We start from the raw sequence: 26,904 nt of genomic DNA, 5'->3' as shown, positions 1-26,904 counted from the left end.
TAGTTCTTGTGTTAGACACTCCCTGTCCTTTCTCTCTCCCAATACAAGAACCATCAGTCTCTACTTACTATCCATGCTGAGAGGAATTGCATCTCTGTACACTGACCCAGTACAATTGCTCATGTTCTGACAATATCCAGCCATCTTCTGATTCTTGTGGTGAGATGTTTGCTCCTTAGCTTAAACTAGAAAAGGGAACCCATGAAGTAGATACCCATTCTCTTCTTCTCTTTAACAGTGCTTTAGTGGAAAAGTAATCACTGGTTGTATGAGAAAGAAGTAGAGGGCTTTTTCAGGTTTGCAGGAAGTACTATATCCTCCTTAAACTAATTAGGTATTACTTACCTATATCCATTAAAATGGAGTCAAACAATCTTTTTAATCATAGCACGTGTGGCAGTACTTCTGAAAAATTGGATGTGTGAAGAACAGTCTTCCTTGAAGACTTTTTGCTTCTTTTCAGATAAATTCCTGTACTCATAATCAAACCAGTACAGTGTTGGATATATCTTGCAGATACTAAGAAAAAGCCTATGAATAAACATATTTTCGTAAAACAAGATGCATAAAGTTAATGTACCATTTGTTTACTTGATTATTCAGAACTTTTGCAATTGCTGCACATTTTAAACACAGCATAAAAATCTGTTCTGAATGGTTCCCATTTTCATTCTTTTGATTACTGTTATTCTCTAGACAAAATCAAACGCTCTATGTTGTAAAAACATGATATTGAATCTTGGACAATATTGTACATAATGTAAGAATTTTTATTGGATCAAAACAAAGGTCCATCTAATGGATGGTAGCATAGTCCTCTGACACTAGTGGAATCTCATACTTGAAACTATAACAGAGTAAGTGTGCATTGATATTACTTCACTGTGCCTGTCAAGCAATCTGTGGCTTAATTTCTCCCAAAGCTAAAGGCTGCATGTTTAACTGTCCTTCATATAGCTTTCTGCCATAAATTTGCCAGATCATTTTGAGTTCACTGAATTTCTGTGTTCCATGGCACTGAGTACCATGATGATTATGTTGTATGAAAACATACTTTGTGCTTAAACCTGATGAGTTCACTTGGCGCTCTATAGTTTCTGTATTGTAAGAAACAGTGAAATATTTCCTGTTCTGCATGCTGCATATGATTCTGATGCTATCATCTAAATTCAGCCCTTTTGTTCCCCAGCTGAAGTGTCTTAACATTCTGTTATTGTACAGAAGCAGTGTTTTTTACCTTTAAACACCCTTGTTGGCTTAGTGTTCCCTTTTTTGTTCTGATTTCTTTTTTTAAATGAAAGGATATTAATGGTAGGATGCCCTGATTTATCAGTGATATAATGATGACTTCTGGTTTTGCTCTCTGATCCTTTTTTTCATAAGTCCCAATTCTTTTCTTTTTTGACCACTCTTGATTGTTGAGCAAACATCATAGAACTGTGTGAAACAACTCCAGTGCTTCCTGAGCAACATAACAAATTGGGAGCACACTGTATTTTTTCTTGTTTGGGTTGTACTTCCTTTGTGTGGATTACCTTGCTTTTATTGATACTGAATTCAATTGATGATTTATCATACAAAGTTCAGAGCAACTGTGAGGTCTTTCAGTGATTCTTCAGTTGTCTTTTTTTCTTTACTATCCTCAGTAATTTCTGTCATCTTGCACCCCCCCCCCCACTGTTTGCCCTCTGTTGCTTCTAAAGATGAATAAATACACATTCCGCAGTGATCTCACTGATTACTTTCTTTGCCAAGATTAAATATTTATTCCTACCTTTGTTTCCTAGCCTTAAACCAGACATTAATTTGAGTGGACCTTCCCTCTTATCTCATGATAGTTTCTTGCCTTTAAAGATCTTTGGACCTTTTTTAAAGCATTTGAAGTACTGCTTCCTTCTACCAAAATTCTTTCCTGCTCTGGAATGTATATTCTTGTGCCTGCTGGTTCTGTTCTTTATAACTTCTATTAGCTTCCCCAATACAGAGATCACGTTTACTGGTTTATAGACTGCTGTGGCCCTTGGAAGATTCTTCAAAAATTGGCATTGTATTTGCTATCTTCTAGTCCTGTTGGGCAAAAGTTGTTTAAACTTGCTCATAAGAGCAAGGATGAAACCTCCTTTTAACAGTGTCTGCATACTCATAGTAATAAGTGGGTTGTGATATTTGCATGTCACAACTGAAAAGACTCATTCTAAACATACTTAGAACTGTAGAGTACAGGCAGAGAAGCTTCAGGAGCAAATCTTCTTGAATTCATGGAAGAACACTGGTTACCATTTTAGTGAAGGTGGTGCCTTTTGGAGAATTTTATCTTTTAAGACTTTTATATTGACAGTGTATGGGAGTCAGAAAACTAGGCCTTACATCCTAAGCAGATTAGCATTTGTATAACTGTCCCTGAATGTTTGAGCTGGGTGTGAGTTTTTACTTGACTTGATTTAACAATAAAATTTTCACATGAGAAAAGTACTTGCAGGTTAAAATGAAGTTTATTGTCTGCTGGAGATAAGTGAGCCCACAGTCTGTGATGCAGCTTCTAGCTTTAGGTTACTCAAGTAACCATTTCATGTCCAGTCCTATCAACTGAGGTGACAGCTCTTGCATTTCAAAGGATTTAATCTTAATATGTTTTTCTTCAGTCATGTCATATGAATGCTGTAACTTCTTGACAACTCATAGGCACCATATCTGCAAGTACCAGATCAATATTCTTCTCTTTTGACTTAGGCTTCGCTTTTCTTTAGAGAAGCAATCCATCTTGTGTGGGGAAACACTTTACTGAATGCTAGGCTATCGGTATTTTCCTTTGTAATGACTCTGTAACATAGTGAAAAACTTAACACTATAAATTATCTCCGTCCTTCTATCACTAACAGTCCTATCACTATGTTTTAAAAACATAGGACAGTGAAACATCTCTAAATAGGAAATGTTAGGAAGATCTCGATCATGCAGAAACGAGGTGGCTAGTGAATACCTTTCAGGGATGATTCTGGTGAGGCTATAGTAAAGCATGTTTGCCAGAACTCATCTTGTGTGAAAGTTTTTATTAGTCATCTAGACCATCTTCAAGGAAGCATCCAAGAAAGCAAAACTGCTAATTCCCTGAATGACCATCCCTCCAATGCCTTATGTTTTGTAGACATCAGTACATTGCTTCCCTGTTTCCCAAATGATAGAACGCTTGCTTTGTTTTCAGGGTGGAAAGCCCCACAAACATCGGAAGGATCGCCTGCAGGATCTAATTGATATAGGTTATGGTTATGATGAAACGGACCCTTTCATTGATAATTCTGAAGCGGTAAGTAAGCCTCATCAAAGCAGCAAGAAGAAATAAGACAATGCTTTATTTTTTTGATAAAGAAGAAAGGTAAGGGAAAATACTTTGTGCCCATGTATAACTGGTGTGGATCCGAAGGGCATACTACTTTGGGAATCCAATGAATGATTATATTTGTAGTCTCATTCAGATGTCATTATGCACTGTAAGAATTAAGAAAGCTATTGCTATATCACATAATTTTCAAGCTTTAGAAATTAAATTATTTTTATTTGTGCCCTTCATTTACTGTGGACTGAAATTACACTGGCTCTGTTTAGTTTCTTGTACTAGCTATCTGGATTATTAGTAGATTACTGGTGTTAGATTTCCTGCATTAGATCAGGAAGCTATTCTGCTCTTAAAAACCAATAAGAATAGGATGGTTATTGTAAACATTCTCCAAGTATGCCTGAAAATTTTGAAATAAAACAGCTTGGTTAAACAGCAGGATATTACAGCTTATTTTGTCTGAATATTTTTCAGAAGTGAAAAGACATCTCGAGGTAAAGGAAAAAGGTATTAGATGCAGGCAATATCAGGAGGTTTATAAGAGGGCATTTGAAGATATCTTAGAGGCGATATATGAAATGGTGAAAATGAGGAAGAAGGTTGGAAGAGAGAGTGGATGATATAAAAGCTTGGAGATGTCCTATAATTCTCCTTTATTAGATGTCAGGAAGAAGTAGATGTGCTGTTTAGTCAAGTAAAAACGAAGGAAAACAACAAAAACCACCTGACTCTTTAGCCAGCCTTGTATCCTCCACTGCTGAGTGACACTGGACAAAGCAGCAATGATCTGCTGCTCTGAAGAGGAGGGAGCTAAAAGTCTGAGTGGGAGAGGAAAGATGATGAAAAGGAGTTGTGAGAAAAGAGTAAGAAAAGCACAGAAGTGAAATGCGTTGCGTAGCATACATTATGTCGAGCTTCCATTTGAATGTGGTAGTAGATCTGGGAAATTATGAAACTTTGTAAAGAGCGTCTGACAACACTGAGCTGTGAGGCTTCTAGCATATAGATGTTGCAATGAATATTGCTTTTAAGAACAGTGTGAGGTGCACAGAAGGCATGCTGCAGAACTGATACGTTGGACAAAAGAAGTTCAGCTGTTAACCACAGTGGATAGCCTCACAGCAGGCTGAGCTCATCTGTGTGTATTATTAGTTTTTGAAGTAGGTCTGAAGGCATGTGAACAAGTTGCGTGAAAAGTGAGTTTGCTGTAGATGCTTATTGTAGCTTTTATTAATTTGTCCTTTTTCTTGGTCTAGATTAAAATTTCAGTTGAACTTGCCAATACTAAACTGTCCTGTCATTATCCCTCAACTTTTGGTTGTGGTGCTGGAACAATATTGGGGCCTAAGCCCTGGTATGTCCTTTCCAAAGTTCAGATTTTGATCTTCAGCTCAGTAAGAACAGATGTGCTTCACTCCTGCTGAGAAACCACTTGAGCCTATAGGCTTATCTGGTTTCTCACTGTTGCTTAAGTTAACCATACTCAGTTTTGAAATTTTATGATACAGGACCCAAGTTGTATCTTGGTTTTTCTGGAGTTATTGTGACCTATCACAGATCTGATATGTGATTTGGATAACTTTCAGTACTCATAGTACAGGTCTCTATCAAAGATGTACGTGAGTCTTGCAGGGTTGAACACTCACTGGTGTATTAGTACTTCTCATACTGTGCCTCCTTCCAGTGCTGTTCTTGTTACCAGCAGCAGATCCGTTAGATTTGCAGGAGCATTTACTTCTGATATCTCTTGCCAGACTCCTTGCAAGAACATACAAAAGACAGTTGTTAGAGGACCAGATGGTTGCATCATGTGGTAGCTGTGGAAGCTACTGGGGAGAATGGTGTATTCTCTAAAGATTGCTCTCCTGAACAAATCATTATGCCTTGTGTCTGCGTTACAAATACAGACTAGTGAGAGGCCATCTCTGTTTTGCTTTTATCCCTATTTCTATACAGAAAAGAAGAAAAAAAAATGCGGTGTGTGCCAGCTGCAGTCTAAGTTGCTGTTGCAGAGCTTAAGGGTCCTGTAATGTATGAGTTAAGTTCAACAAAACCTCTCATTCCATCTCAGATGCAAATGGGAAGTGTTCAGAAAGAAAATCTACGTGTCTGGCTTGCTCATCTTCTGTGTGGCCAGCTATTAAATCACCATGTACCCTGAGAAATGTCAGGGCCAGGCCCAGCCTGGATTTACTTCCTTTAGGAAGATACACTTTCTTACACATAAAAAGCTGTAATATCCTGGGCACAAACACTTGAAAAATGAGTGCCTCTTGAATTGCTCCAGGATTGGTGTCCTGTTGTCTCCCTCTGTATCCCAGAAAAAAAATAATTAAAAGCTTCCTTAGAATTTTAGTCCTTTTTCTTGTCACAGGTGTGAAATAAATACTGAGCTCTTTGGCACTGAAACAGATTTATTCCATAGCTTTAGAGATATTCTCCTTCTAAAAACAGATTTTGAGGTAATGCCATCAAGTATTCAAGAAATCAAACCAATAAAACTCTAAGCCTGTTTTTAGCAGGCATTGTAATTGAGTTAAGGAATTCTGCTTCCTTTGGATCCATTTCCAGTTAGGCAATTTTGTACATGTAACATAGATGCACATGTAACAGAGCATTTGGGTCCTCCAAGGATCAAGGAAGGCAATTGTTCTGCTTGTTTTCTTGAGGGCAGGGAATCAGGGTCAAGTGCAGGGAATCTGCTAATGGCATGGTTCTCAGGTAATGGATTTTAATGGGGCTGGAGTACAGACAGGTACAGGACATGCTTTTCTGGAGAAAGATTCGTGGAAAGTGCTGATAAAGGGAGCTTCTCCTAAGCAAAGAGATTTTTTCCTTTCAGACTCCTCAAAGGGCACTGGTACCTGCCCTGATGAAGTAGAGTAAATTTTGGGCTGCTTAGTAGGCTAGATTGCCATTGTTTACCTTCTGTGAAAATGAAAACCATGCATGAGATTCTTACAGATTTGCTTTCATTGTTTACTCTGGAAAGAATCAGTACTTTCCTACAGTGTAGTAAAGGCTTTAGCAGCATGGCTGCATTAAGACCATTAAAGTCCTTGTGGTTACTGAATGCGGAAAAGTAAGGGCTTCTGAAGAGCAATTCAGTGGACTCAGACATGAAGCCAACTAAAGGAAAATATTGCAGAAAGGTTCTTGGGTACATATTACCCTAAGTGACACAGTCAATTCCTACCTCCCATCTTCCTTCAGACTTGCCTCCTCTTTCAGGAATAAGTACATAGTTACAGGTTGCTGTTTGCTTTGGATGTATCTGGTATATATGCTGTTCAGTTTTTTACCTTGCTGTCCTCCTTGGAAAATTTTTAGCTGGTCCTGTTTGGAAGAAGTGGCTTTTCCTCTCTGAATGCAGTTGCAGGCAAGTGGGAAATCCATGCTTCAGTCTATACAGTGGATATTTTGGGGTTGAGCATTTTGACTGTAGTCAGTGGGTTGTGAACTCTTCATTCCAGAAAAAAAATGTAAATCAAGACCATCTTACTATTGTTTCCAACTGCTATGTAGCAGTTAGTCTGATGGCAAGTCCTAATCTTTGCTTATCTTAACGGACCTATGTGGTAGTAATACACAAAATGTTCATAACCTGCGAAGAAAGCTGTCCCTCAGTGTTTCCACTGCTTTGATGTTGAAAATAGGTTTTGCTGTAAACTGCCCAGAACTACATTCTTTGTGAATGGTATTCCTGTAGATTTCTGCTTCCCCTCTATTCTTCCTGCATGCGCACATATGCATAAATGTGCATATCAGCCTGGTGTGGCTGGACTACTTGCTCTTGTGATGACCTCTGAATATTTGGTTGGTTGAATACCTTCCTGACAATGTAAGCTTTATATAGATAGAGATGCCAGGAGAATACAGTGCTCTCTGAGCTTTCTGCTATGTAATATAGAACAGGGATCTGAAGTAATACATGGTGCTTAGTGAAAAAGTATGCAATTTTCTCTTACTCAGAGGTAGTAAGACTTGCACATCCAGAACAAAGACCAGCTAGCACCTTCCCCCATGTTGGGTTGATGAGCGCAGAGGAAGAACCATCCACCTAGAAATCTGTAAGCAGTGCAAGCTGTCTTTTGAAGCAGCGATACCAGGTAGCCACACTGACAGAAAGTGAAGCAAAACATGAATGCCAAGAGCAATGGGAAGCATGCAGTTGAGTACTTCAGACACCTAGGGCTGTATGTCAGTATTTAACCCAGTCTACTCTATTCATGGTTCCACAGCAGCCTTCTAAACACTGGTGTAAGAGTACTGTGCTGCTGGCTAGAGAAAACTAGCCTACCAATGGTTTCTCGTACATGGAAAGTTTCTCCAAAACAGGTACTTCAACTTAAAGGAAAAACTTACTTTTCTTTAGCTATATCTTGCCTCAAGAGCTCAGACCCTCTTAAAACACAGCCTTTCAAGGGTTGTATGTTGATTTTAGTAATTCTGAACACATTGGTAAAAGAGTTTGCTCTCTTTCTATCTGGATTCCGTAGAATACTTTCCATAATTTAAGGACTTAGTCTTTGCAAAAAATCTGTGTCATGATATACAGTTTTCACATGTTTTCAGGATAAATTTGGTTTACTTTATCTTGTAATCTCCAGGCTTATTAAAGGTGTGATAGATTTAATATCCTCTTCTCTCCCACCCTGGCTTCCCCTCAAGAGTTCTTGCTGTTGTGATCTAAAACCTGAAACTGATGGATTGCCAGTAAGAGCATCTTGCTCAAGACTCTTGAATACCCGAGATGCTTTTTCCCATTGAGAATGGTATCTGTTTGGGGAATGGCAGAACTCAGTGTGCTGATGGTCATGAATGGTATCTGCTTGGGGAATGGCAGAGCTCTGTGTGCTAATGGTAATTTTTACCTTTTTTGTGGGGTTCTGGGCCAGATGTTGTTTTAGGCCAACTTGATATTCTCATCCTTCCTACTCAAAGGAGCTTGTTTTAAGCATAGCTACAGAGAGCAGTGTTGTTGCGTGAGAAAGATCAATGTCTCTTAAAAAAACAAAATGAAAAAACCTATCAACCTGCCAATATTAGAGGCATATACAGAAAAGCGCTACATAGGATCCATTATTAAACATACTTTCACTTTGGATTGAGATAAATTTAATATTGCTGCATTTTTCATGTGGAGAAAGCTGCCTTTGTAGACCTCTATCACAAACCTCATCCACACTGAATACGTGAGGGTGCGTTAAAGCTTTTTTTTTTTTTTGAGATTCACTTACTAGCTGTTTCATTGGCTATGGATTTGTAGGTTTATATTACTGGTCTGTTTTCCTTGTTCATTGTCACTTTGCCTAGTCTTGGAAGTTCTGTGGTTGGGGAATAGTGCTCACTTAGCTGAGTACACCATGTCACCTTTAAGAAAAGATGTCTTGCATGCTTCCCAGGTGTCTTCAGTGTAGATCTGCCTGTTGGCACCTGACATGTCATATGCATTTGAGTGAATACAAGGGCAAATTTCAATTAGGAGACTCTTTCTTTGCTTTTTATCCCTCCTCACCCCAAGATAAATAAAGGTGTAAAGTGGAGTACCAGACAAATAAAGCAGATACTGTTCTGCTTAATGCAGAACAGACGTGTTTAAACTATATACCCAGCAGTAGTACAAGAACCATTATGGCTAGAGGGACAAAGTAGTGGAATTTGCAGAACAAGTCTGATGTTTCTTAAAGCAACAGTAATGTTCTCTTGCTCCTTCTGCAAAATATCATATCCTTTTTTAGGAAGGAATAAGTAATTTCTTAAATAACTTTTTTTAATCCCGTGGTCTGGCCTAGGTTTCAACCAGGTAGTTTAGGACTGCTCGTGTATTTAATGACCTTGGTGGGACAACTGGGAAACTGAAAACTCAGCACCTGCATAGTACTAGAAAAAACCTGAGACTTATATCTGGCCTTTGTAGTGCCATTGTTTAAATTTGTGTACATCAACAATGTAGGAGTAAGAAATAATTCAGAAATAATAGTGATAATAGGTGTAGCAACTTCTTGCTTTTTGCTAAATTTAGCTTTTTGTAGAGCCCAAAACCACTTTTCAAAGTAATCTGAGCTACTAGAAGGGTAGATTATGGCCTAGGATCAACTGTTCTTCATGAGCAGATGAATTTATTTAAGCAGCACTAGGAATTTAAGTGTTTTCCAAAAATATACAAACAATATGATGATTAATATAATATAAAGGGGGGGTTATAACATGCCAAAATAACACATCTTTGATAAGACCATTTGTCTTAAGTGTCATATATGGTAAGTCTGCTTTTCATGTTAAATGAATGGAAAAGGAAAGCATAACTTTTTTTCTACAGAATCTTCTAGTAATTCTGTAGCATGAAACCTGGAGAGGTTAAGTAATACATTGCATATTTATTTGTAATAAAAACACTGAACTATATTTTCAGTGTGGGTCAGAGCTCAATCTCTGAAAGAATGGAGTTGAACAGATAAAGGTGGTCACATAAGCGGTCATACATTTTATAACTTAGGCTGAAATATTTTCAAGGCGATAAGAATGTCATCTCGTTGCATTGAAGGTCACTTAAGCTAATAGCCTGACTTTGGTGACTCGTGGAAGGGTATAAAAGGTGGTGGTTGTGATGAGAACAAAACAGGGCAATATATATATATTCATACTTCCCTCAAGGTGCTCTGGTAGGCTAATGGATTACAATATCCTGACTACTAAACTAGGATTCTCCTAGGAGACTATCTTATCCTAGTCTAGACTACCCTGAGCCAGGTATTATATCTTTATTTAATAGTCTGTTATGCTTTTTTCTGTTGTGCTTTGCCAGCTGTACTTTGCCCCAGGGTTAAAAAAACAAACAAACAAACTACTTGCCCATGCATTTTGGAAGAGGAACCTTGTTTACCATGGGAAAGTTCTTTCTGCTTGCTTTTTGATGTCATCTTGGATTAGAAAAGCAATATATTGTTCCCCCTTAACCTTGTTGAGGATTTCATTGTATATTCTATTATGCTATTTTTCAGAAAGATAGTTCTGTGAAAATTTATCCTTAAAGGATAGCAAAGCCAAGGAGTGCATTTCAGTTCTTTGTGTCTTTAAGAAGCATAGACATCAATCAACTATGTTTGAAGTATCTTGAAGTATGTAGTGAACTGTATGGATATTCAGTCCATTTGACTGAAGCAACCATATTTGACATAACTTCAGTAGCTTGACTTTATTCAGTGGGCTAACGATGATCAAAAATAAACAGCTCCCCTCCCCCTAAGCTGGTTAGAGCTGTCTTAAAAATAAACTGAACAAGGAACAAAAATGATCCCTGCTTATCTTTTATCTAAATAATATCAGTTTCACAACAAATAATGTACAGGCTACATTTCTTAAAACACTTGGACATGTTTGCAGTAAATCTAATTTCCAGGGCTTAATACAGAAGTGTTAAAAAGCCTTTTCCCATGTGTACTTTTATACTATAGGTTGTTCTCTGGAAGGGAGCTGAATGAGGAGGATCACGGTCAAAATATCTACACACAAGAGCAGACAATATAAGATACTGTTATGTACTGTGGGTCTGGATTTCAGAACTAAATTGGTATAATCCATAAAATTTCACTGTTCTTCTTGGTATAATAATGAAGTTGAAACTGGTTAACTTATTTTTTAAAAAAACTAACTTATCTTTCACACCTAAACATTTAATTAGATTAATGGCACTAGAAGCATAGTAATGTAGCTCAAGGACAATAGTTGAAAATAACTTACATACTGATCTGCTTTTAGATGATCAGACAATATATCAGTCTTATTTTGTTATCTGCAGAATGATTCCATAATCTTTCATGGGACAAATCTGTGTTCACAGGAGTCCATCATATATGAAGTCCTGTCTGTTTGTAGGTCTGAGAATTTTAATTCTCAGTCTTGGAATGTATAAGGAAGAGCAGAACACTGTAAAGGGCTTAAACTATTTTCCTTAATAGAATCATTTCTGTGACTTCATACGCAGAAAAAACTAGTGCAAAGCAAAAGTCTTGAAACCAATTCATCAGAAGATTTAGAAGTTGCGAGAGCCATGTTCCCTTTAATTGAGAGTCCTGAAGAAACTTTAAAGTGCACTTTAATACAGCTGTTGCCAATATCTTATACAATTGTATTCGAATTTTCTGTTCAATTAGGGCACTAGAAGTTAGTAAGCTTACTTCAAAGGAGAGGGTGCTAGGTATGTTGTGGTCTGCAGGTCCCCATTTTAGGTCAGTTGAAAATAAAATGAAGCATTGAGTTATAAGTTATACCTTGTTCAGTAGACTGAGGACAAACCAAATTTTGGTAGGGAAGGTAAACTCTCTCTCAAGGGTTAAGGAGAACTGAATGTCAAAAAGGTCTTTGAAAGTCTGACTGAATTCATAGTCCTCAGCAGAAGCTGTTGAAACCTCAGCTGGTAAGTTACGTATCCATCCATGTCTTGCTGACCTTGTTTGCCTGCTGACTGTTACGGGATAGCTTGTTCATCTGTATATTGAACAAATTCTGCCTTTCTGGTTGCCTTGTTCCTATGAATCTGTGCCACATAGCATGTTGATCATTCTCATCTGCTGTGATTCATGACTTCCTCACTTGTGGACTGTCTTTAAATCCTTACTTTTTCCTGTGTGTTCTCCAGGGCTTCCTTTACTGCTCTGCAGCCAAGACTTTACTGTGTTTCCCTTTACTTTCACTTCTTATGATAATGGTCCCAGCTTTGACTGTGTGCTTTCTCCTTCAAACTTGGCAACTACTGTATTCTTCTGTTTTGATCCCGTACTGCCCCAGCCTCACTAATTCAGTTCATACCCTGTCAGCTCAAAAGGGAAATGCCTGCTCTCTCTTAAGCACTGTGGATAATCATTTCTTTTCTTTCCCTTTCATCTTCCTTCGACATAATGAAGCTGGTTCTGAGAGCTGTGGAAAAACATCGGATTTCTCTGAAATTCTTACCCAGCCTCCACTCTCAAGTTTACTTTGCACCTCCTACTTTGCGTGATCGTCCTGGTCTCTTAAGATGAATGACAAGTCCACAACTAAGCCACTTTGCTTTCATTTTGTCCAATTAATAGATTCTCCTGCTTTCTTGCGCTAGTCTCTTGTATGATCTTAGGGTATTTCATAGATCCTGTCACCTCTTTTCCTTTCCCTTTCTGTCTTTCTGTATTGCTTGTTAAGCCTTCCATTCCAGGAAGGTAAAAGGTGATGACTCATGGAAATTTCTAACTACTTATTCAGATCAAATCCACATAGGTCTCCAGTTCAGGTTCTTTCACCAGCTTCCTTGTTGAAGTATACATTCACTGTTTTCTTCTTCTGGATAACTCTTCTTCCTGTCTTAATGCTTTTGGTAGCCCAGACTTTTTGGTTCTTAAACCATTTTATCTTCAGTATATTTTGCATGGCGTGCAGGGAGAAATGAAATAAGCTGGTAGCTGGTGCTTCACTTTACACTGTGTGTGTTCCCTTCATGTAGGTGATCTCAAGTCTTCAGTTAATGTTGTGGCAGTTAAAACTGTCTACTAATTTATTCAGCCTGGTGAATTCTGTCTTAACAGACATGCAGTGGAAGGCCTCCTGGTTCAAACTTCAAAATAACAAACACATTGTTTCCTTCTCAGGTATCTTAATTCTTAATCATTTGGCTGTCCTACCAAACATTTATCGCTTGCAGCTGTAACTCAAAATTGACTTTTTCCTCTGCCAGAGTGCATACCTCTGAGGTGTGTCAAAATCCTACCCTTTCTTTCAGAAGAAGGGCAGAAATTGATTCTTAGTCATTGCACTGTTATTGTGTCTTTCTGGTACTTTTGTAACACTTTCTACGTCCTGTAAATGCTTCCTCCTTATCTTTGTTGGCAGGTATATGTCTCAGGTATTCTGTTTGTATGCTTCCAGACAGACTATAGCTTCCAGAATTGCATTTGTTGCTTATTAAGTGCACCATCTTACAATTTTCAGTATTTGAAAACTAAGAGCAGTAGTTCGAATTTGGAGTAGTTCAGGACAACGTTGTCCTTCTGCGTAGTGATAACGGCATTGTCAAGGCAACCCTCCCTCAGTTCTCTTGAAAACACTTCCATGGCTTGCTTTGTTGATATTTATGCATAGAGCTAGAATGAATCTATTCATCCTCCTAGCCTTTTTGAAAGTTTGCTGTTAACAAGATATTTCCTAGAGATTTAACAGTTTTCTGGTAATACTTGGGGGAGAATGTCATTCTGAGGAGGCTGCTGGTCATGAAATAATAGAATTTAATATTGTCTTCCACTATACCCTAATACTGACCACTTTGCCTCTGTCTTTGGATTTCAATATTTTTGAGATACAGCTTTGTAATTCTAACTTGGAAAATAGTTCATAAATACTAAGTGCTTTTCGAAATAAAGTGTGTATAAGAGTTTGAAACCTTTTGTGGTTTTAAAACTGTCTAAACAGTGAGAATATATATGACTTTCAGCAAAACAAGTCCTGGCATTGTGGTATTTGTATAAGAAGCAACGTCATATTCAACACCTCAAATTGGAAATAAGCTAACAGATACTGTAGCTAAGTTTTATCATGTCTGGGATAGCATTTTTAACAAAAGAAAATTTCAGAGAACTTTGTAAGAGAAGTTTGAGGTTCCACAAGTTTTTAAGCAGGGCATTGTGGTTGGAGTTGGTACTAAATGTAGCATGTGTTGGAACATCTGAACATGTCAAATGCACTGCAGAGATTGGTATTAGTGAAAACTGTGGTAGTCTTAATGAAACAGTGTATAATCTGAGAAGCTTTTTTATGCTTAATTTACAAAAACATCTCTACTATCTTCAGTCCTATTTCCTGGATATAACATCCAATTCTGTAAAATTCTGATATAGATTAGGCTTCTTCCACTGCAGTACAGCGATTGTTTGGACTGTCATCTTTTTCGAAAATATGGAAGAAATAGGTTCTGGAAATAACTGTAGCTATCACTTACAGATAAAGGGCCTGTGATAAAAGTGTATGACTAACAGAAGGTAATTTGAACTGCACATTGTCTCATAAAATTGAACGCTATTCAATAGAAGTACAAAACTTAAAATCGATAGAGGCAGGTTTGTTTGTTTGTTTTTTTAACAAAATTTGTTTTCAACCAGTGATGTTGCTGGTATGTCTGTAAGGCTGTTGTAGATGAAAACAAATAGTTCTCTATGTGCCTGCCTACTTCCTGGACAAACACAACCAGTGAACAATCAAGTGAAGTTGTTTGTAGGCAGGTGGTGTATCATTGTTCATATGGTTTATGTATCTTGAGATTTAACGTCTAGCATAATGTAATATGCTCTCAGAGACAGAACATTGGGGAAAAAAGGTTTAAAAGTGTTTGGGCTTTTTATTTTCTGGGGGAGGGGGGAGAATGCCTATGTGCCCATTCTCATTTCCTTCAGAAAGCAGTACTTTTAATGCTGTAGCCCTGTCTTTTCTTCCAAAAAAAGGGCATGGTTTTGAAAGTAGAATGGTTATTCTGTGATATTAATGCTCTGTGCCTTGGCCAGTCAGTTTTCAATAGCATTATTATCCTGTTTCTCTTCTAGTGAGCTATGCTGTGTACTTGTATATAATTTTTCATGTATAGGGACCGGTAAATGAACTACATTTTCATTTTATTAAGAAAAGCTGATAACTCATCATCTTTTTCCTGCCCAGTATGATGAATTGGTTCCTGCATCCCTGACAACCAAATATGGAGGGTTTTATATCAACACTGGTACACTGCAGTTCCGCCAGGCATCTGACTCAGAGGATGAAGACTTTGCAGAAGACAAAAAGCATAGGCCACCTAAAGTGAGTGATCTTAATTATGCTTTTTATACAGAACTTATAGCTAGGTGGACATTGGGAAATACTTGATATGCTTAGAATGGCTCAGATGAAGATGCTGAAAGCAGAACGATGCACAATACTGTTTTATTGCATTTTCTGTTTTGTGGCTCATGTACTAGCATTCGGGAAATAACTTGGGATGTCCACAGGCTGTCCAGTCTTGTAAGACTAACCATCTGTTTAGGCAAGCTAGCAAGTTGTGTCCATCTATCTTGAAGTGACAGATGATTCTGTAACTTTATAGGAATTTTATTATATGAGATGAGAACTTAAATTTTCCAACACTGCTTTTATGATTTTGCGCAAAGCTTGCATGATTTGAAATTGTTCCTAATATTCAGAATAACACTTAAAACAAAATATCTGTTAAAATAAACTCAGTGCATAAAAATAGCTATGTTAAAAAGTATATATACAGTCTTTCCCAAACAGCGTGCTGTTCTATGTACTTTGACAAGTTAGGATCAATGCGAACATAATTGCTTGCATATGACATTCACAAGTTCCATGCCATTCCAAGAACTTCCTGCTTTCTGATGTCCTTTCCTGCTCTATAATTCTTTAAATTTAACATAATTTTAAAGTTCTTGTATTGGATCTGACTGGGGGGGAGGCGGGGGCAGGGATGGAGTTAACTTTCTTCATAGCAGCCCTTATGGTGCTATGATTTGGATTTGTGACTAAAATAGTGTTGATAACACAGCAAAGTTTTGTCTGTTGCTGAATAATGTTTGCACAGTGTGAAGGCTTGCTTTTTCCCTACCCTGCACCAGCAGGTAAGCTAGAGATCAGCAAGAACTTGGGAGGGGAGACAGCTGATCTGAATTGGCCGAAAAGATATTCCATACTGTGTAACTTCATACTCAGCAATGAAACTGTGGTAGCAGAAGATAGAAGGTGGGGGGATTCAGTCTTCCAAGGTGGCCGTTGCTCATACCAGCTGGGCATCAGTCTGCGTGTGCCTTAAAGTATTTTTCTTATTGAAAACTCTGAATTCAGTAACTGTTTAAAAATTATTAATGATTGAGACTTGTCAGTAACTGCAATTGCTGCTAGGAATCCAGTGGTACTGTTTGCCTTTATGCACACTGAGGTATTTTTCCTGGCTCTGAATGGGAAAGTGTAAGGAAAACTAAATGTTTCTTGCTGTAAGAGTCCTTCAGGGTGGAAGAATTGTTGTCCTTTATTTAATGTCTTTTCTAGATAGCAAAGTTAAAAGAAAGTGAAGATCGTGGAATGAAGAAGCGCAAGCGGAAAGATGAAGGGACAGAAAAGGAGAAGAAGCCTCGGAAAATGAAAGTTCCTAAGCAGTTGGGGTAGGTTTCTTTCTTCAGATGAACCCTTGAATTGTATGTGAGGTTTGGTTTCAAGATTGTGTGCCACAGCAAGATTATCACAGCTGTTTAGAAGAATATTGTATTTTTAAACTATAATTAATAGCTAACAGATTTTGATTTTGGAATTTGTCTGGGTTTTTTGCATAAATAAGTCCTACAAGCTAATTTTTTTGTCCCCCAAAATTTTGAATAAGGAATAATAAAACAAGGAAAGATAAATTACAGAAAAGAAATTTTGAGTCTATGAATAGCATTATCCATCATTGTTCTACTCAAAGTCTTATATAGCACTAAGAATTACATCTTCTAATGAAAAATAATTTTCTTCCCAGTCCTTGGTTTCTAATCTGGAAAACTATAAGCATAACTCAATTACCCTACATGTTTCTTACTAACTTTGTGTGTGCTGTTCTGAGGCTAGCACGGAAGGATTAAGGTGGTGGATTTTTTAATTGGCTTCTAGAAAACTGTCATTGAGTGAAAGTTGTCTTACTATGAATATTCAAGTTGGTGTTGAAAATTTATTGATAGTATTTTTCATCAAGGTGATGAATTGGCGGAAAATGCTCACTTTAAGTAGCATATAGATGTTGAGCCTGCATGTCAAAATTCTTAGCAATGAAGAGAATTTTAACATACATGGTGTGCCTAAACTTAAAGCAACCTGCCACCATTCAGGAGTCTGAGAGCCAATTTTAAGTATTTTAGTAGCATAGATCAGCCATGAGTTTAACAACTGTGCAATCTTCTCCATAATTAAATTGAGACATCAAAAGTAAATAACCTTTGCCTTAATGTGTACAAAACTTAGCAAAACAAATCAGTTGGTGAGCGTAAAATCACATAACCAGCAAAGGTTTATGGTAGTTGATAGAATAATCTGAAGATGGAAGCACAAAGTACTTCCTTCTTCCCCCTGATAATTTTTTAATTGTACTAAACTCCCAGATTTTTTTTAAAGGTTACTAAGGCCTCACAAGTCACATGCATTCTAATGAAAGATTTCTTTCCTCTACAGAGTAATGGCCTTAAATTCACACAAGTCTGAGAAGAAGAAGAAGAAATTGTATAAAGACTCACTCTCTCTGGCTGCCATGATCCGTAAATTTCAAAAGGAGAAGGAAGCCATGAGGAAGAAGGAATCTAGTCCAAAACCTCTAGTGACTGTTGCAACCTCTACCCCTAGTAAAATTCCTTCCTCCTCTCTCAGTGCAGGAAACGATATCTCTGACTTGAATCTTAGGATCAATGATCCTGTCCTCTCCATTTTTGGTAGCACAAATGAACGTGAGCTCCTGCAAGAAGCTGAAAGTGCCCTGGAGATGCTGGGAGACATTGACTTTGACAAGTTGCTTGATGGCACTTCTGATGGCAGCCCGGTATCTGAGCTGTCAGGAGAAAATGGAAATGTCACTCAAGCAACCTACACCTCTCAGGTCATGACACCCAAGCAGGTGCCTGCCCTCCCAGAAGGTCTGCCTATGCTACTTGAAAAGCGCATTGGAGACCTTCGAACAGTAAGTATGAATTCACTGGTAAGCGATTGCATTCAAGAATCTGAGAGAACAAGGAAGAATAATTAGGGCCTAAGTTGTCATCCTTGAATTGCTGGCTGAAGCTAAAAAAAAAAAAAAGTAGAATTGATCGTAATGTCGATCTTAATGGCTGTATTTATACTCAGATGAAAATGGGCACAGAGATGATGCAGGTCAAAGCATTGTTAAAGCAGTGTTTGTTTCACAGTGGAGACAAGGTTTTCTAAATCTTCTGTGTACAATAACTTGTAATGTTTGTTTGGGTTTTTTCCATAATGGAAATATCAGTGTTACTTTAACTTGAATTATTAGTTGGTGAAATGGATGGCTATTTTCTTACTTTGGAGGAGGAAGCCTGAAATATGACTGCAGCTTACAAATCAATGTCTTGAATTTTTGGCTTTGTAACATAAATGCTAACTTGCCAGTTTAAAAAAAACAAAAACAAACAAAAACAAACAAAAAAAAACCAAAACAGCAACAACAACAAAAAAAACCACCACCAAAAACCAGCACCCAACTACAAAAAAAAAAAACAAAAACAAAACCAACCAACCACAAAACTGAATATTTTCTTTTGGAAGGTTAGAATGGAGTCCAAGCTCATAAAAAATATTAATGAAAAGTATTAAATTCACAGGTTACAAACATCCCAATAGCTTATTGAAAGGGATCCGAGCTATTAAGGTATAACATGCTCCTTGTTCCAGTTGTAGATGTTATCTTAAGTTGAGAATAAATTTGTTGTTTGATTGTCCAGATTCTAATATTAAAGCTTTTCCTTACTCAGAATAAAGTGCAGCTTTTCCTTACTCAGAATAAAGTGCAGCTTTTCCTTACTCAGAGTAAGTTTTGAAAAAGCATTTCAAGTTACTACCTTTTTGGAAAAAAATAATTTTAAATAGTAGCAGAGCTTGGTTTGCTACAGGTTAAAGTAATGATAAAAAGTAATGTTTATCTTACCTGTATGTAAATGTCTTATAGTGTTCTTAGTTATTTTTAAATGTACAAAGCTAAATACAGCCAAGGGGTTAATATTTACTAAAGTGAGAGAGATGATTTTGTCTACCTTTGAATATTCAGGTTAATTTTGCTACGAATCAATAATAAGCTTCTAGCAAAACTGCAGAAGAACTGGATTAGGCCAAAAGTCAGGAAGTGTTAGTGGCCTGCCCCAAATTCATGCTGCTTCACTGTAAAACAAGCCCCACCCAGTTGGAAGAAAGCTTTAATTCAGTGGCTGTTGGAAAACCTAACTTCTGTCTTTTGCTTTTGATAATGTCTTCTGGAAGTTTGGTGCTGGCTGAGCACGGCAAGTCTACCCATATGCTTGGAGGAAAAACTAGACTGTGTGTTGACTTAGATTGCAACTTCTTTACCTTCTGCAAACTGCAATCAACTGACATGTTATCAGTAGGGAAAAACATCTAAAAAGCAGGAAAAAAGAAATCGGTCTTGTCATATACTTACCAGGCTCACAGCTTTAGTGCTCTTTAGTGCAATTTTAGCTGTAGGAAAAAGCCTGTGTTCCATGAATGGAGTATGATATATCTAGATTTAAAAAAAAAAAAAAAAAAAAAAAAAAATTTTAGAAAGCCACTGACTAAATACAATAAAAACTTCCTGACTTCCTTTTGTAGATTGATGTCTTCTAGTACCTTAAGTGGGCAATTGTGAACTACCATGATAGAAGACAATATTGTACACAGGCAGGAAAGTAATAAAATGGCTTCTTTCTATTGTGAAGGTAACTGTCAAGATAATCTGTCTGCGGAAAAAAACCCACAGTTCAGTGATAGTGATGCAGTTTTTGAATCTGCCAACGTTGCTCTCTTCAAAAGCCAGCAACACTGTCCAGTATGATGGTATAATGCTGAAATCGCCTTCTAAAGTCTATCTGGGACCGAAATGTCAAAGTGTATCTTTCCTTCCACTTTATATAAACCAGAAGATGATGATAATCCTTGTGTTAATTATGCTTAAAGATACTGGATTTAAGACTTTCAAACTTGTCTTTTTGGTATCCTATCACTTGTAAACATCTATAACCTTTCTAATTTTTTTAGCAGGACAAATGGTTCAGTATTCTTAAACAGATAGTACCATCCCCTCAGCAGCTGAATTTATGGTAGAAAGTAGTGAGCAGAATGCACTCCTTACAGGAACTTAAAAAACTCTGGTATTAATGTTCATGACTGAAGCAGTAAAGCATTCAGACAATGGGCTACCTTATGGTTTCTGATAGAGTATCACACTGCTGTTTTCCTGTGCAGTGTAGAGTTCACAATTCCAGAACACATTTTTGTTTCAAACTTAAACGGATCAGTTACAAAGAACAAGGACAGTAACTATTTCATAGTAAATTTTATCAAGTTAATACTTGCATTTGAGCAACCTGGTCTAGTGGAAGATGTCCCTGCCCATGGCAGGGGGGTTGGAACTAGATGATCTTTAAGGTCCCTTCCAACCCAAACCATTCTATGATTCTATGTTGTCACAAGTCACTAAAATTTTTTTTAAAGGCAGAATTAGAGATTTTTAATTACTTGAATATTCAGTCTCATAGCATGTTGGCTGCCTCTAAAGTTTGTCAGTCACTATAATGATACCACACTTGCCTACTTTTCTGCATGCATATCCTTTTCCAGCTCCTTGAGATATTCACTGTCTGATCCCAGTGCCAGAATATAAGATGACAATAAGCCTCTAAAAGTGGGAGGTTTTTTCTCTTGACTTCTATAAATCTGCAGAATGGATGAACACTAGAGAGAACATCTTACTGATTTTTGTAGAATGGTACAGGGAATTGGCTTTCTCCTACAAGCTGTCATTGTTTCTGAAAATAAGAATCTAGGTGATAAGAACAAAGATAAAGGGATTCTGCATGGGAATTCCTGCGAGGTCAGTAAAAACTTTTATTAAAAGGAAGTATGTATAGGAATAAGGCTGTCTTTCCCCACCCCCCCACCCCCCCACCCCACCCCCCCCCCGAACACACTCGGGAAGAGACCAGACAAAAAAAAAAAGAGATATAGTCTAAAGATGGCGAGAATGCTGGACAGCACCAGAAAAGAGGGATGAGGTATTCTTCTAGCATACATAATCCCTTTGTAGAAATTGCAATGAAGGATTGAGATGGATCTAAAAGGCTGGGAAGTTGTAAGTGGGTGAGGCACATAACAGGTAGAAAAGGAGCCTTTCATAGATTGAGAGTAGAAATGTGTGTTGATGCTCTTGCCTGCTTGACTTGTCAAGCAATGCTCCTCTTTTTAAAGCAAACAGTGGTAGTGCAGTGTTGCTGGTGGGAGATAATAACAGCTCTACCATTTTCTTTCTTCATGGTCATTGAAAAGATGAATGTTAACATCAGTGATCGAGGCAGATCCTAAATAGAATGATTGTTGCCTTAGAGCAAGGCATTTTTATTTGAGTATAATAACAATCCTCACATTTTTTTCTAAACAGCTGAGTATAGTTTGGTTTTGTTTATTTTTTCCAAGTAATGCTGTTCTCTGGAAAATAAGAATGTGATACAGCTGTAAAGTAAAGATACAAAGGTTGTTGGGACAAAGTGCTCTATGAACTCTTGGATACTCTTTATTGCTGTATTTTCAGGCTGCCAAGATGTTTGATGAAGAAGGCAGGAAGAAGTTTTTCACGCAAGACATGAATAATATTCTGCTGGAGTAAGTGATTATCTGTACAACCTTCCCTGTTTGGAAAGGGGGTGAAAGGAAAAGTACAGAAGAGGAAATAATATTGAGGTTGTTCCAACAAAGCCTTTAAAAGTCAATGAAGGTAGATCAGTCTAAGCTAGTTATTAGCTAAAGAGATTTATATATGAATACAATTCCTGTTATGACTATCTGTCTGTCTTTATCCAGTGTAAAGTGTTTTGTAGTGCCCTGTGTCCTTGACTTCATGTGTAAAATTCAACAAAACTGCCATTATTTCTTCCTGTCCCCCACTTTCATAACTCAAAACGCCTTCAGCTTTCATGAAGGAAAATGCCAGCTCTTTTTACTCTGTAATACTTCAACTAAGCATTTAATATAGAAGGTTCTATGTTTGTATTCTAAGAAACAAAAAGTAATCTCTAGAAGACTGTAGCAGTCAAAATTGTATCAAGATTGATGTGCAATGGTGGGAGTAAACAAAATTTGAATTACAGTGTTCAGCATTGCTGGAGAAGTACGTATATGAGTGGTTTCTTGCCATTGATTAAGACTTTCTCCTTTTGTAAAAAAAGTTTATCTGAAAATGTCCCAAGCTGCTATTTTTAGTATGCATAGCTAGAATGTTATGCATACAAAGCTTCCTTAGGTTTTTGTTCAGTTGCCATCTTCATCTTCAAGTGCCTCACTGGTTGACTGTTTCTTGTTTGTTTGTCAGTATTGAGCTACAGTTACAGGAGATAAATCCTGCCATCCGCAATGGAGTGTACTCTCACCTTGAGGCTTTTGTGCCATGCAATAAGGACACACTGATAAAGCGTCTGAAGAAGTTACACCTAAATGTCCAGGTAATGATGGGGAGATTAGCTCCAGCATGAGTCAATTATGTAATAGTGATGAGGACAGAATGCAGGAGAGTAGAGCAACAGCCACCCAGTCTCCAATAAAGCAAAACATTTTGGATCAGTTGCTAGATCAGCTTAAAAGCTTTTTTCTGTGTACCTGCTATTGTCAATACTTTAGGAACAAATATTTTAAGTATTTCAGACCGTTTATTTCAGAATGAAGTGCTTTCATCTTGAAAGCTGGGTACAGGGTACATATCAAAGTAGCAGAACTAGAAAGCCACAATAGTCATGGTTATGACAGGCTAAAAAAAAAAATTACTATTGCATTCACTTTTGTCTCAAGAAAAAAGAAAGACTAGATGGATAATAGATGACCCAGCCTGTACTGTTTGTGCAAATTAGCTTTTGTGGCTAGGTCTTACAAATACTTTGTCATTTGCAGTTGCTTTTCTCTTAAATAATATGTTTTCCTATTGAATAAAAAAGTTATCTGTGATCTGAAGTATCCTGACCTGATTCTTTAGATGAAATCCAGGACTAAATCTTGCAGAGGATCTGAGGATCATGAATGCAGAGATCTCAGAGCTTGCTAAGAAGGCAAAGAGATTCATATGCTATTTCTAAGCAGTAAGACATAATAGCACATAGTATTCTAGTTCTTCTCAATAAGCAGTTATGATTAAGAATGTAAAGTCAGAAGATGTAGGAAGATAATTTAAAACGTGTAGGGAAGTATATAGTATTTTACTTTCATGTTTGAAGTTCTTAATATTTGGAGGCAATTCTAAATACATAGTCCTTACCTTTGAGATAAAGAAATTACATATAATAATCTAATACTCAGATAATCTAATACATATATTTTATTCATTACCTAGGATGTTTTTATACCACAGTTTCTGGATTGATTAATTAGATACTTATTTGCAAGTGTTGAGATACTCATTGGTCAAGTCATCTTGCTTTTTCCATCAGGTTTTCTTTCCTTCCCTGTTGTGATTAAAAAGCATTATTTAATGAGATCATGCCATAATGTTTTGCGATATTCATTATATGTTTCCTTTTGACTATATTTCATTGTTTCTGGTCTCAAGACTTACATGAATTGTATGAGAAATTTCAAGTATGTACATTTCTATAATGCTGTTGCACCTAACAGGATTCAAGTGCCATGTTGGAAATGGCTGTTGCAGTCAATAGTTAGTACTGGGAATATTTTCTCAGGAGTGAGTGGGAAGTAATTTTTGTGAAACTATCTGAAACACACTTTACATAGCATCTAAGGGGACTGCTTTGGTGTTTCTCTTTTCACAGGATGACCGCTTGAGAGAACCACTGCAAAAGCTGAAACTGGCTGTCAGTAATGTCATGCCTGAACAGTTATGCAAGTATCAAGAGGACTGTCAGGCCCGCAATCAAGCCAAGAATGCCAAGTAGGTATTTCTGGAGTCTGTGCATGCCCATTCTAGAGTCCAGCTGGAGGTCTGTCTCCATGTTGTTCATTCCCTGAGCTCAGCAAAGTACTCAGCTCCAGTTTACAGGTGTCTAAGTTTTTAATTGTACAGAGTACTTAGTTTTGTGTAAGTGATGTTACCACCTGACTCTGGAAAGAAATTCCATTAACTGAATGAAATAGGTCTTGAGAGAAAGAAATTATAAACTGTGAGAAGGATACTGGAGATTCTCAAAATGCTGGATTAATGGAGGAGGATGGTGTGTTCAGGTTCTTGATATATTTTGTCCTTGTTCCCTCATAGTTAACTAATTTTAGACTTGGAGAAGCGTTAATAGATTGATAAGCATCCTGCCATTTCCCAGTAGAGGCACTACATGAAGCTTGTAGCCAGCATCCTTGATAGCATCCATACAGTGTGTCCTTTTCGCTTGTCTCTGAGGACCATGAAGCAGTGAGGAGAGGAAGATGAACTGTTTACCCTTTCAGGAAGGGTATAACAAGAATCTGAAGACAGATCCTTTTTTTTTTTTTTTTTCCTAACACCTAAAACAACACTTCTTTCTCAAGGAAATGTTTTGTCTGTGTTGTATACCTATAAATAAAACAATTGTTCTAACCGTAGGTTGCAAGCAGAAGATGAACGAGAGAAAAATGGATCAGAGGAAGATGATGATGAGAAACCTGGAAAGAGGGTTGTGGGACCCAGAAAGAAGTTTCATTGGGATGACACAGTGAGGTGAGACAAAACTACCTTTTCCACCAAGAATTTTCACTGACTTCGTACAGGGATCTCCAAGGGGATGTTATTACATGATACTGTTTTAATAAATAATCGTTCTCAGAAGTACACTTCAGAGAAGTTTTGGAGAACGTTGGGGCTAAATATGCAAGCTAGAATGCTGCAATAGTAAAACACCCTTTTCTTTAACTTGAGAGGCAAGATCATCCTATGTCCAACCCTTTTTTCACTGCTTGTTTATCTGCTTTATCCAAATACTGGAGAATTTTCCTGGTCCTAGGACTTTGAGCTTCTTTAAGCAAAGAACAGAGGTGTAAGCAGAGTTATAACTGCTTCCCACCATTCTAGGAATAGGTCACAAAACACTGTCACCCAATGAGCGGTAAAGATTTCTGCCACAATAGGGCAAACCACCAAAATTGGCGATGCTGGTTTGGCAAGCCTCCCAGTCCTTGGGCAAGCCAGCATCCAGAATGCATGAATCTTAACCCCTCCTATCCCCTCTGAAGACAAATTCTATGTTATCTCTCAAGAGCAACACAGATTCCTGTCTGAAATGATGAATTCTCACTGTTCTGTTTCCTAGAAAAGATTTTACTGAAAACTGAGATTATTATTATTTAAATAATCTAGATAGGCTTTTAAGCAAGCAGATCCTTCTAAATTAGTAATTTCCCATGCAAGATCTAGGCTGATTTTAGTACAAGGATACGTATTATTAAAAGGGGCTAGTGGACTTCTCACAATGAGTCTTTTTTTGTATGTTAAGACAACAGGGAAGCAAGCTTCATGGAATATATACAGCCAGTATAGCTTGGACTGACCTGGAGGAAGCCATACTTAAAGACGACGTATTTAAATCTGTTGGTTTTTTCATTCAAGAGGCTCTGAAAGGCCAATGTTACTTAACTGTGTGCACTTTTATATTTTTAAGGACAGTAAAAGACAGCATCCCTGTCAGAAAGAATCTTCTGTTGAGATATTCAGTGTAGAATGGATTTCACTTGCTTTCAGACATTCTCCATCTTAAATGAGATAGAGGTCACTGAGCAAAGTGAGAGGAGATGTTTCAGCTATGAGGAAACCACAAAGAAAATGTAAAACCAGTTACAAAATGATAGAAAGGATGAAAAAAAATGAGCCATACGGTCTGTTGGAAATGGAGAAGTGACAGTGGCAGATCATACCAGTTGTAGTAGGAAACTTGTGCAGTGGCAAACTTCCAAAAAACGTGATTGGAACTGAGCTGCTTCTATAACTGGCAATGGACAGGAGCTGTATAACATCAGTGCTTCCATTTCTCAGCCTTTTTTTGCTGAGCTTTTGAAAGGATTGTTTCTTTCAATATTTATTGTGTTTCTTTCTGCAGGTCTCTGTTGTGTAATCTTGTCAAGATCAAGCTGGGATGCTATGAGCTAGAGCCAAATAGAAGTCAGTCTGCTGAAGATTACCTCAAAACCTTTATGGAAACAGAAGTGAAACCACTTTGGCCTAAAGGCTGGATGCAGGCGAGGTAAGATACCTGCTTCATATATCTAGTCATTTTGGTGTTAACTATTTCTTGGATCTTATTTATTGTTATACATTTGACTCAACCATGTACTACTAGTATTGGTTAAAACTTCAAAATATGTCAGTGAAACTGGAGTATTTTAGAAGAATGAATGTTTTTCAGAAGTTAACTTTCTGTCTTGTTTGCAAGCCTGAGAGCTAAAAAACCACTGTTTTCCTTGGAGAACTATTTACTTTTGTCATCTGCTCAAGACTGAATTTAGTAAAGTTCCTAACGCAGTGCGTAATGATTCATTTGAGGGGGAAGTATGAGGTGGGGGTAACTGCTTGGGAAGTTCTTTCTGTGATACAGAAAGTGATAGTCATACAGAAAGCAGTTTTGCCTATATGTTGTAAGCAGTCTGATAATGCAGTGTGACATAGACTTTAAAATTATAAGCTGGAATTTCATACCAGAGTTCACAAAACACTAAGGTTTGTGCTCTTTATTTCCTGTATGCAATTGGGATGCTCTGTGATGCTGCAGTTAAAAATACACCAGTTTCTTAATGAAAACTTATACTTGCCTCCTACTGACTTATTAAGAGGAAACAACCACACAAAGGGGGGAAAAAAT

At 37.4% G+C, this 26,904-nt stretch overlaps 1 protein-coding gene across 1 annotated transcript in view; it reads left to right on the top strand.

The window, feature by feature from the left end:
• Positions 1 to 26,904, top strand: part of UBN2 (ubinuclein 2) — a 47,709-nt gene that overhangs the window by 6,668 nt on the left and 14,137 nt on the right. Inside the window, exons 3-11 of the mRNA XM_050892926.1 lie at positions 3,203 to 3,304; positions 15,011 to 15,148; positions 16,391 to 16,503; positions 17,543 to 18,041; positions 21,675 to 21,745; positions 22,452 to 22,581; positions 23,896 to 24,014; positions 24,660 to 24,773; positions 26,146 to 26,289. Of these exons, the coding sequence (XP_050748883.1) occupies positions 3,203 to 3,304; positions 15,011 to 15,148; positions 16,391 to 16,503; positions 17,543 to 18,041; positions 21,675 to 21,745; positions 22,452 to 22,581; positions 23,896 to 24,014; positions 24,660 to 24,773; positions 26,146 to 26,289 (1,430 nt within the window). The remainder of the gene's footprint in view (positions 1 to 3,202; positions 3,305 to 15,010; positions 15,149 to 16,390; positions 16,504 to 17,542; positions 18,042 to 21,674; positions 21,746 to 22,451; positions 22,582 to 23,895; positions 24,015 to 24,659; positions 24,774 to 26,145; positions 26,290 to 26,904) is intronic.

The sequence above is a fragment of the Gymnogyps californianus genome, chromosome 1 (genome assembly GCF_018139145.2).
Source record: "Gymnogyps californianus isolate 813 chromosome 1, ASM1813914v2, whole genome shotgun sequence".
Taxonomy (NCBI): Eukaryota; Metazoa; Chordata; class Aves; order Accipitriformes; family Cathartidae; genus Gymnogyps; species Gymnogyps californianus.
This window is presented reverse-complemented; position numbering and strand designations above follow the sequence as displayed.